We start from the raw sequence: 12,438 nt of genomic DNA, 5'->3' as shown, positions 1-12,438 counted from the left end.
ATTGTTAAGTAGCTTTCTAGAAAAGCATTGTGGTTCACTTGGGTCTACTTGGTTTCTTTGTATCCCAATTAAACCTTGGGGGACCTGGTCTGTCTCTGGCAAAGAACCATGAATTTACCATCCAACCAAATCATAAGAATTGATGCTAAAATAGCCAACACTTCAGCATGGATTGAGTTGAGTGTCTACTTGCAAATTGGTTGGGAATCAATAAGTGTACCAACCATCCAATTTTATGGTTTTCCTGCTTGATAGCTTTACACCTTATTAATGGTCTTGACCGACCTTAGATTTCTAATTATGATATTGCTACCCTTGTAAGTTCTAATAGTAAGTATAAGCATAGTTAGAACCCACAAGGAATCTTTATTTAGATCTCTCTCACCAAATAACGTTGGGACTAAATAATGTTTAGACTATTTGCATTGTTCGAACTGCTTTATGCCCGAGCTATAAGCATTGATTTCAATACATTGTTCTAGACTTTAGTGCACAAATTTATCGTGGGTAGCCAAAGCATTTAAGACTAGGTTGTTGTCCAACTCTGGAAGTGTGATCATACTATGTCTAGGGGAAGATCTTCATTCATACCTATTCACATTGATCAGACTCAGATGCGTTAAAAGCTGAAGAGAAAACATAAATTGTGATACCAATTTGTCATGAGTGTATTAATTATGGTGTATTTATTTACTCAAATATATATATATATATATATATATATAGTGAATTTATACCAAGGCCCAACCATAAAACTATCATAAATCTCAAATCTCAAATCTCAAATACGAGCCAAGAATTTTGTAGTTCATTTGACACTTAATAGTATTTCTAATTGAGACGTTAATGATTTAAATCTCTTCTCCCTCATTGTAACTATTGAATTATAAATAAATAAATAATTTTCATTCAAAGAATTGTCTCTTACAAAAACACTAAAAAACAGAATTTTTTTTTCCACCAGTTGCCATGACTTCCAACTCTATTGAGAAAATAATGAAATTGATTATATTATAAGTGACTTCCAACTCCATTGAGAAAATAATGAAATTGATTATATTATAGGTAAGTACGTATGTGTGTGAATAGAAAGCCGAATAAGTGGGCAAACTGACAAAGTGATATTATAATACCAATTATTATGGGAGATTAATCCCCAGTAGCCAATCCATGTCAATTGAAGTCTTCACAAGATGTATCTCCCCCAACACTTATAACAGTGTTTTCTTTGTATAAAATGACAGGTTGGAGTAGAGTGGAATCTAGACAACTTGGATTTGGGTTAGAATTTCGACTCATATCCAATCTTACCTAACCCGATTCAACTAGTTGATTTGAAGCACACATATGCCAGAGCATTTAGAAGGTGCTAATTAGTCTCCAATGAAAAGAGAGTGAAATCGCAGAAAGAAATTTGATACGACATATCGCGTCTTTATGTGCACATTACTACTCGACAATTTCAACTGCAATGCATAACTTCACACCTCACACCAATTCTAGATCGAGTACACCATCACAGCTCACGAATTCACTTGTACTGCCTAGTCTACATTTATGACCCCATGTTTTTTCTTTTAACAGAGATTTCTGACACCATAATATCAATTCAACCAGAAGAGTATATGCTATAGTGTGAAGGTTATGCTTAACGGTTTAAGCTCACTACGAGAGCTGAACTTGGGCAAAGGAGTTAACCAGCAGAACACCTTAGTATAGGCAACTAGTGATGCCCAATCTAATTGATTTATGTTCAAGACCGATTAATTATTGGGCCTGAAATTTCTCTTTAGGCATCATGTAGATAAAGATGAACATCTATCAAAAATACATTTGTAGTAAGCTTTGCAGAAGAAATCACATATTGGGAAAGTAACATTAAACCAAGAGATGCATTAAAAAACTGTCACACAAGATAACCCCTTGAATTAATTTGTGATTCTTCTATCTCGTTATAAGGAAATTCAACTATACACCAACAAAGCGAGGATGAGAAACAAAAAGAAAACTATTTCCTAGTATTTGTGATTCTTCTATCTCGTTTTTCTCTATTTCTGGTTCTAGTTACATACTCACGTCAGCAATTATGCAGGCCAGTGTAAAATCTCACATATAAGAGTGAAATCATCTCCAACCAAACAAAAACACCAAGGATGGGAGCCAACAAAAAAATATTGCCAGTCAAATGCAAAGAATAATAAATCAATCTTTGTTACGTAGTTTGGCCCTCTTTGATGATCGCGCAGATGGCATTAGAGGCGATGATGGATCACAAGCAGGAAATGGTGATGGTGATGATAAGGAAGCATAATCAACTTGCCGTTTTCTATTGTGAATTCTTGTTTCTCCACCATCCTTCCCATCCCCTTTCATTATGAAATCTTTCAAGCGCTTCACATCATCCAATTTTACTGGCTTCAGTAGAAAGTCCTCAGCCCCTTCCTCCAAACACCTGTTAATCAGTAATAAAATAAGCTGTCAAAATTGGTTTCCATTGCAAAGCAAAAACCAAATTTAAGAAAACCACAGGAACATCAAGCAGAGTTAAGAAGTTGAATCAAATTTACACAATAAACTAGTAAATATAAATCCTAATAATCTTTCATCAATTTCATTGAGACAATCAAGAAGTGACCTCAATTGCAATTGCAACATCATCCAAATTTATGTAATTTATTCTAGGCCTGAGTGATAAAACCATTACAAATTTTGATTAGTTCATCAACTAGAGACCATAATTTTCACATCCTAATATTCCTCAATTGTATCTGTCCTGTATTTGCAGGAAAATCACGAGAAGAAGTCCTAATGTTCGAGAGATCCCTCTTATAAGATCTACCAAGTGATATTACAAAATCATCTTGTGGGCCATGATCTGTAGCATGTGAGGTGATGGACAATCATAACCTACCAATATATCAATGAAAGTAGCCTAATGCTACAAATCCACATCAGAACATGTTATGTTCATACTCTGCTTAATTCAGACATCGTATATGAATCATATCACATGCTGATGGCATAATTGTTACCAAATGAAATAAAAATTCACACATCGGATTCACAGAATCCACCCTATTTCTGTTTAGGATCAGATCAGATCAGATCAGATTCAGATTATAATTCCCATATCAATTATACCATTCACACAAACAACCAGATTGAGTATGTCCACATATAGCTATTATTATAATAATAACCAGATCCGACAGATTATGATTTCTATCAATCATTAACAAACAGAGAGTTTCACCATATTTGCTGTACATTAATAAAAAAGACATAATCCAGAATTACCATGCGCATTTGCTAATAAAATCACATCAATTATGAACCTAGGTTGAAACTTGCAAATTAATGATGTTCGCTCCAACCAAATACTGATGCAGACACAAAAGATTGAATATAAGAAATTACCTATCAATACGAGTCAAGATATTCTCGGATGACATGACCACCACCGGTATCTCTCTAAAAACTGATGATTCCTGCTAGAAGAGTAGCCCAAAAGCAAAACAACGTTAATATCAACAAGCAACACTAAAAGTAACGTTTTGATGTCTGAATCCTTCAAAAGTATAAGGTTTCTGTGACATGCTTTTTGCCATTAAACCAAAAAATTAAAAGAAGAAGAAGAGGACGATTAGAAAATACAAACCTTGATCTTCTTAAGCAATTCATATCCGGTCATCCCTGGCATTGAGTAATCGGTCATTATGAGATTAACTTTCAAACCCTGCAATCATAGCCATAAAAATTCCTTCAGCAATGGTTATCACAATTACTCATATAAAGAAAAGAACTTGAATATTTGGTTGAGTTTCTGAGAAAATCCAAGAACAGAAAAAGGCCCAAGAACTTTTCTTTCTTTTCTTCTCCTTTCCCACACTCTCTTTGCAACCAAACATAGTTTAAGAAAAATATATACACATACGAACAGAGTAGTCCAAGCTTTCTTACATTGAAACCAACCGAGGCCCTCTCTCCATCCAAACCCAGATACTGCAAAGCCCTTGTTCCACTCTCTACAGCAGTGACTGCATATATAAACATTTACAGGATCATAAAAAACCAGGCTTCAAAAAACCAATCAAAACCCAAATCCTTTTTCCATTTTTTCAAACCAAAAACAGCATCTACAGAATCATCCACAGCCTATATATACCTTTACAAGACGAGATTTTTAGCAACCTTTCAATGACTTTCCGGTCCACAAGGCTGTCATCAACAGCAAGAACATGCAACTCCGATGATGATGATGAATCATCACGAACCTGATCAATAGTCTCCGGCAAGCTCCGCCTGAAAACCTCGCCGACCGTCGCCATTCGCCGGAAAATTCACCTCACAACTGTTCTTCAGGCTCTAAGCTGAAATGGGTGACTCAAGCTTTTTTAGTTTTACGTAAAATAAGTGATAAATTGATAACAGTTGAAGCGCGCAGAGCAAGAAGTGTGAGAGTCTGTGGATGACTTTATAGCACAGTTTATAGGAAAGAGAGTGTGTGTAGCTTTTGCTTTAAATTAAGCAAAAAAATAAAGTTAAAGCTTGAGATTCTGAGGATCCAAATATAAAAGATTTTCTCTCTCTCTTTTTCTGTTAGCAAATCTAGCAGAGAGGATTATAGCGATTATCCTCCGACTCATTTGTCCTCTTGTCCTATCAACAATATTTCAGAAGATTTTAATTTTTTTCATGCAGTAAATAGTCTTTGTCAGAGTAGACAAAACGTATAACGTATTCTTTTATTTGTGTGGGTTACTTTTTTCTTTTCTTTTCTTTTTTTTTCTTCTCTGTTTTTTTTTAACTGGTACACTCAGATTTGAGAGTGAGGAATTTGACTTGGGTACAGTAGTAGTGTAAAACTACAGAACATTTTGTCTGAGCTTTTTATGTCGGAGGGAAAAAAAACACACACAAAAACATGCCATGTTATGGAAAAGAAAACGACAAAGTATATGATGTGATTTTTCATACAAAAATTTTGTATACAATAATGTTTAGGGGAAAAGTGAAAAATACCTTGTGAATTTGAATTAGGTTTTTTTAAAATTTATTTATTTATTTATTTATTAATATTTTTTTTTAACGTTTCATCTTTTTTAGGTGCAATTGTTCTTTTATGAACTTTCAACAAATTATAAATAAATAAATTTTCAAAAAAACTTATTTAGTTTTCAACATTTTGCATATTAAAATATTTTCACACAAATTCTTAAACTCTCTAAAATACATCTATCATTTAGTGGAATAATTTTAAATTTAAAAACAAAAACTGGTTAAAAGAGTAAGGACTTGGTTTAAAATCCAGTGCATTAATGTATTGAATCCGGTCAGATAGTAACTAAAAGTGAACACATATCATTATCTCAACGGATTCAGTATTACTAGACATTGAATCTAAACCTAACCCAAATAGTACTTTATTATTTTTAAAAGAATTCCTAACTTTTAAGCTTTCAATCGGTTATCAAAATCCTAAAAATTAGGACATTATCTCTATTTTACTTTTAAACATTATTTTATTAAACCTAAAATAAATAAATAAAAATTCTTATTGCACGTGCAAAGTATATTATAACATTTTTCAACATAATCCCATCCAAAATAACTTCGATCAATGTTTACTAGTTATTAAGAATAATAAAACAAAATGATTTTAGGGGTAAAATAAAATGTTATTTGGGGGAAAAACAAAAAAGGAAAAATTTTTATACTTTTGTTCTTCTAAATTTTTTACACAAGTGTATTTGTTTGGCTTAAGTTTATAATTTCAATTTTTAACTTTTATGTACAATTTTTTAAAATTTCATTCTTTGATAATAATTTTTTAAAATTTTTGAAAATATAAATATACTTTAGCATATTTTCAATAAAAATTTTTCTAAAAAACCTATTTCCAAACCAACCAAATCGGTATTACTATAGTGACAAATTCCAAGGTAAAAAAATATTGTGATAAGTTACAGCTTTATCACTAAAATTTTCTCTTCTTAAAAGGTAAATCCTATATCAGGTAAAACCTACATGAGTGTTAGATGGAAAGTACGGTGACTCACGCAAGATCTTGTGTGGATCTGGACCACTATGGATTCTATATTGTCAAATGTTTATTAAATTAACTTTTTTTTGTTGCATGGACCATCCTTTGATTCCAAAAGTTTTCAGGGCCTTTGGTGAAGTAGAAAGTTAAAGTTTTTAAAATAAAAATAAATGTCGTTGTATGCATTCCTTAATACAAAATTAAACGTCACTATTTTCTAGATTTGTAGATTCACAAGATATGGGCAAATCTTGTTGAACCAAAATCAAAAGTGGGATACAACTGCATTGAATTTATTTTCTTGCATTATACTTCTTGGCACTTGCTTAATTTTTCAGGACATGAATGGATTGGAGCCTACAACCACTTTTTTTTTTTTTTTTGAGAAAGCAACCACTTTATTTGTGATAGGTAAGAAACAATTTAATTATCACCATTAATAGATCACCTATCATGATCTATACTTTTATTATAAGATTTTGCTATAAGATTTTACAAGGAAATCTTGTACTTTTTGTACACCTCAGCTTAGGCCACTAAATGTTTAATTTATTTCAAAGAAACTTTTTTTTTTTGGTTTCCCACAGTATTTTTTAATTATCACCTATCATGATCTATACTTTTATTATAAGATTTTATAAGGAGATCTTGTACTTTTTGTACACCTCAGCTTAGGCCACTAAATGTTTAATTTATTTCAAAGAAATTGTTTTTTTGGTTTCCCACAGTGTTTCCTCAAGGTTTTCAACTAGAGACTAATCACTGTTCGTGTCGGGTGGGCCTATGAAGGGGTAAGGCACTAGCCCAGAAAATTCTTTTCAAAGTGCAGGTAACAGAACTCGAATTAGGGAGCACATCTAGTCGAGCCCAATATAAACACTTTGAGACCAAGAGCCCAACCAACTTGGCTAACCCCCTAGGTTTTTCAAAGAAATTGTGGATATATGTAATTTTCAACTGCTCATAAATGTATTTTAGAGGAAAAGGTAAGTAGGTAACACAAGTGCCAAAAAACCTCATTGGTAGTTTGGTATAAATAAAGAAACCCAATTGAAAGTGGCACATAACTAATGCATGGCATGCATCTATTCAATTGGGTGCTAAATCCAAAAGAGTTCGTAGCATTTTTATCAGATTTTGTTGATTAACATCTAACTTCAGATTATGATTGGAACCCAACGCCTTGATTCTTGGAATTTTTTTTCTAAATCATTTTATAAACGCCTACGATGACAAGCCAATTGGAATTATTTGAATTGTAAATGTCTCATTTAATTAAAAAAATTAATAATTGAGTTACAAAGTGGGTTTGATATTACTAGTGTCATTTTTTTATAGAAAAAAATTAACAAACGTCTTAAGGGCATTAGTTTAACGATTATTTTTAAGAACTTTTTATAGTAGAAGAAAAAAGTAACTGACTTTTTTTTATAATTTTTTATATTTTTTTTAAAAGTAGTATTAAACTTTTTAAAAATGTCTCATTAATAAATGCCTAAAACAATTATTAATGGACGTGGTTAAAACAATTATTAATATTAATAAAACTATTTTAGTAAAATTTTGGTCACATGTTTATGAAAAATATTAAAAACTGTTAAAAAGTTTTTTTTTTTGGATAATTACAGTAAATCCACCTGAGGTTAGGCCCGATAACACTATGCCTACTCATGGTTCAAAACTTATCACTTTGCCCACCTGAGGTGCCTTCCGTTAGGGCTCTGTTACTCACCTCTCCGTTTGCTATTAGAAAAACACATTTTTAAAGAAAAACAAACATAACAAAGATCAAAAAGTTAGGACTTTTTATTCCTTAAAAACTTCTTTGAGAACAAAACACAGGAATAGCACAGATCAAATGCTATTCCTGATTAAAAGTGATATCATTGAGCATTTGTTTTTTTATTTTTGTTTTTTTTTTATAGATCTCTCCAACTTTTATTCAAACCAAACCAAACCCAAAAAAAAAAAAAAATTCCAAATCCTAGAAAACACAAGCCACAAATCTAGAAAAAAAAATCATATCTCGCCGGCGCGATCTCGCCTAACGTCACGATCTCGCCTAACATCGCGATCTCGCGAAGGCGAGATCGCGACGTCGATCGCGATCGACGCTTCGCAAGATCGCGACGTTGATCATGATCTCGTGATCGACGAGATATGATTTTTTTCTGGATTTGTGGCTTGTGTTTGGTTTGGTTTGAATTTTCTGGGATTTGGAATTTTTTTTTTTTTGGGGTTTGGTTTGGTTTGAATAAAAGTTGGAGAGATCTATAAAAAAAACAAAAATAAAAAAACAAATGCTCAATGATATCACTTTTAATCAGGAATAGCATTTGATCTGTGCTATTCCTGTGTTTTGTTCTCAAAGAAGTTCTTAAGGAATAAAAAGTCCTAACTTTTTGATCTTTGTTATGTTTGTTTTTCTTTAAAAATGTGTTTTTCTAATAACAAACGGAGAGGTGGGTAACAGAGCCCTAACGGAAGGCACCTCAGGTAGGTAAAGTGATAAGTTTTGAACCACGGGTAGGCATAGTGTTATCGGGCCTAATCTCAGGTGGGTTTACTGTAATTATCCTTTTTTTTTTTTTATATATTTTCTTATAAAAGAAATTTTAAAAATATTCTCCAAACTAATACATGCATTCATTAACTATTTTTTTTATTTTTTATTTAATGAATCGAAAACTTTTCGTTGGGAAGGATTATAGCATTGAATATTTATAAATGAACTTGACCTAGCCAAGGCAACACGGTGTTAAAAGAAGAAACGGCGGCGTCAAAAGAAGAAAGCCGCCCTTAGCCGGCTGACGGGCTGAGTAATTAAAAGCCTTAAAAACGCCCACCTCCCAAAATATATAATTACAGTACGGTCACATAATCTTACTCTATCTGATGCCAGGTGTGGACCCTACACCCAAAAAAGTGAATACTTTTTTCTTTATTTATTTTTTTGTCCTTTAAAATGTAAATTCTCTCCCTGCATACACGCGCGCATATAAATATATATATATATATATATACACATATACAAAAAGTTGGTGTCTGTTTTTAATTATAATTTTTTATCAGCTAAAACGTTAATTAGTTTTTTGTGCAAATAAAAATTGAACAATAATAAATCTCTTATTAACTCTCAAAAAAACTTTACTGTTTATCATCGCATATTTTTAGTGCGATAATCACTTCACAAGATAATTACTTCATAAGTATAAGTATTTGTGAAATATAGGGGTAGGGACTAAAATTCAAGTTTTTAGAAAAAATTTCACATATATATACACTTAAATTAAACTAGAGTAAAATTCTATCATATATATATATATATATATATATAAACTTTACGACTTATTTCTAATATATTTATAGGTGAGTGGAGGTTTTTTTTTTTTTTTTGGGATGGGGTAGGTGAGTGGAGGTTGAGATTATATTAAATGCTACATTTAATAAATACCACTCACTAATATTGTCCAGTTAGCTGGCTAACTAAAATTAGATTAGATATGCTTTGGATTTGACGCCGTGATCTTGTGGGGATTGGATTGGATCTGTATTTTCACTTACTTTTTTTTCTCTGTATGTGAAATCATATTGCCTGGCTTTTTGGAGGAAACATAATCTGAGATCTCTCTCAGTTCCAAATCCCAGTGGATTTTTGCATATATTTGACAGAATAGAGTCAGAGGTAAGAGATATGGAAAATTCTGGTGCTACGGTCACAACTTATGGTAAATTGTGGTTGGTGAAAGAGTATCTCTACAAACACCTTTCTACCGACTACAATTCGTTATATAAGCAAATGGTAGTCAATGTTATGGCCAATGATGTAGCACCAGAATCACTCAAGAGATATTACATATAATTTTCAAGGCCATGGGTGTTGTGGGGTACAGATTTTGCTGTTTCCTCTTTCATTTTTCACATCGATTCTGAATTGACTAAACCTTCTATTCATAAACAGTTGGTGACTTGTGTAGTCTCTATTGTACAGTTAGTAAAGATCATTATGTATCTAGGCAGATTTTATTCCAAATCTTAATAATATTTTGTTGAATTCATGATTTTTAAGCAACAAAGAGATGGGTAGTGTGAAACATTGTATACAAGGTGGTGCTGAATTATCACGCATGGTTTTGCTTATATGATTCAAATCCCTAGTAAGTGTCCATCAAAAAAAAAAAAAAAAAAATCCCTAGTGAGTGATTAGCACCAGCATTCCTTTGTAACCTCTTATACCTTGGGTTTTATCCTTCATAATTACTTAGCAAAAAAACAAAATAATCCAAAATGATGTTGTATAAGTAGTCAAATTTAAAACCTAATAGCGGAATTGCAACAAGAATTGAACAATGATGAATCCTTGCAATCGATCGAGTAGCCCTACTAAGAAAGAGAGATCACAATTCTGCTTAAACCAATTAGGGGGTTGGACGGAAAATTCGAGGTTAAATCAATAAACTAATGGGAGAGGAAGCGAAATGAAAATGGCAATGACTCATTGTATGATTTAGTAAAATCAAGAAGACATATGTTAGGGAAGTAGTGTAATTTGAGCAAAAAATGTGAATATCAGTTGTTGGAATGAAATAAATGCTAATTTAAATTTTTTTTTTTTTTAGGGAAGAGAGTAAAATCTTATATTAAGAGAAACCGGCTATATCAACCTAAATTACTTAATAAAATTGTGTGGAACATCTTTTACCTATACAAAAAAATTTGAGACATTTATTACATGCCGAGTTAGACTAGAAGCAACTTTATTATTTTATCTGAAAGTTACTTTATTGAGTAAAGAGCCTAGAACAAAACTTCGCATCTTGAATCAACAGATCGTAAGAAGCTAGAGACCCACCATCCTCAACTAAAGCTTTCATGATTACTTCAGAATCCCCTTCCAACAGAGCTTTTTCAACACCAATCTCTGAAGCAAACTCAAGCGCTCGAGCAGCAGCTAAAGCTTCAATCTCCACTGCATGGAAAGCTTGCTGAAGTTGTTGAGATAAAAAGGCAATGAATAAACCTTGGTTGTTCAGTATAACCACACCTATCCCAGATTTAACGTCATTTTTAAAGATAGCTCCATCAAATTAAAATTGATTTTAAATAAATTAGTTGGGGGAGATTACCAAAAAAAAAAAACACGAATTTAAGGCAGTCGTGGTTTTTGAGGAGGCTGGACTGCTATGAATTCATCATACCGATCTTTAGAAACCTAAGCAAGGTGATCTATTGCAACTGGGCTGATTTAAGAGAACTTGATTTTGTTAGGTCCAAATCGACCAAGTTGTCATCGCAAAAAACTTCGAGTTCTTATTATTCTTCTGCATAACACAAGGTCTTTAAAATCTAAAAACTGAGTGGATTGGCAAAAATCCCATGACTCATAATCGATTCACACTGCCTCTAGCTCAGGGCAAGAACAGAGAGCATGCAAAGGTATCTACGTGGCTGCACAACAACAATCACATATTTTTGGATATCAAGAATGGTTCTGCATAAATGGGTTGAGACGTTGAGTAAGCACTTCTTTTGAGGTTGACTGTAATGTCTACCAGAATGGCCGCTAAGATTATTCTCATTTGAAGGAAAAAACAAAAAAAAAAACATTTTGTATCATCAAAAAGCATTTTATTTATTTTATATTACCACTTTAACAACATACTTTACTTCTATTATTAAATCTGTATTCCATCATATTAAAAAAACATATTTTTTACCCACAGCAATAATAGCAACAATAGCAAAGAGCAAAAAAGAGAATAAAAAAAACAATAAAAGCCAAATGCATGTCGCTATCTTATCAAAGCTACCGGATCAGTAGTGTATCATTTTACACATTTTAACTAAAAAAATGCCCACATCAGTTAGTGTAAAAGTGTGCAAATATGCACTACTGCTACAGTAACCATGCATATATGCACAGTTACTATATCTCTTCCATTTAATATTTTAGTATTTGTTTTTCTCTTCTCTCTATACCTCTGACTCTCATATCACTTTATTTTTCTCATTTAATCAGATCAACTCTCTCGCCAACCCAAGCCCCATTGCCAATCTGTTGTGGCTGATTTGGGGTTGCTGGGTTTGTTTTTGTGTTATGGCCTATGGGGGAGGTTGGTATCGGCGGTGTGGCCTATTGGTATTTTTTTTGGTTGAGCTTAAGGCTACAATGATAGTGATTATAAGTGTGGGTCAGTGGTATCGGTGACTGTGGGTGTGGGTTGGTGGGTTGTATGGTTTCCAATTAGGTTGTGGTGGACTATTTTGGTTGATCGGCTTGTTCTTTGGGCCTTTTTTACTGGTTTTTTTTTTTTTTTTTGTTGGATGCTAGTGTCGACCTTGTTGCAGAGTGGGAGGCCGAAGGCGTCGATCTTGATAAGTGGGTTTTGATCCAT

The 12,438-nt window shown here is 32.7% G+C and overlaps 1 protein-coding gene across 1 annotated transcript; it reads right to left on the bottom strand.

Annotated features, from left to right (window-relative positions):
- Positions 1-1,891: 1,891 nt before the first annotated feature.
- Positions 1,892-4,644, bottom strand: LOC115963902 (two-component response regulator ARR5). Its single transcript, XM_031083136.1, has 5 exons — positions 4,166-4,644; positions 3,961-4,037; positions 3,659-3,736; positions 3,418-3,488; positions 1,892-2,452 (listed from the first exon to the last, which is right to left on the bottom strand). Exons 1-5 carry the CDS (start codon positions 4,326-4,328, stop codon positions 2,203-2,205), a joined length of 639 nt encoding a protein of 212 aa, XP_030938996.1. The 5' UTR covers positions 4,329-4,644; the 3' UTR covers positions 1,892-2,202.
- Positions 4,645-12,438: the final 7,794 nt, after the last annotated feature.

Source organism: Quercus lobata, chromosome 10 (assembly GCF_001633185.2).
Source record: "Quercus lobata isolate SW786 chromosome 10, ValleyOak3.0 Primary Assembly, whole genome shotgun sequence".
Taxonomy (NCBI): domain Eukaryota; kingdom Viridiplantae; phylum Streptophyta; class Magnoliopsida; order Fagales; family Fagaceae; genus Quercus; species Quercus lobata.
Note: the sequence above shows the minus strand (reverse complement) of the source record. Positions and strands in the feature narration are given on the sequence as shown.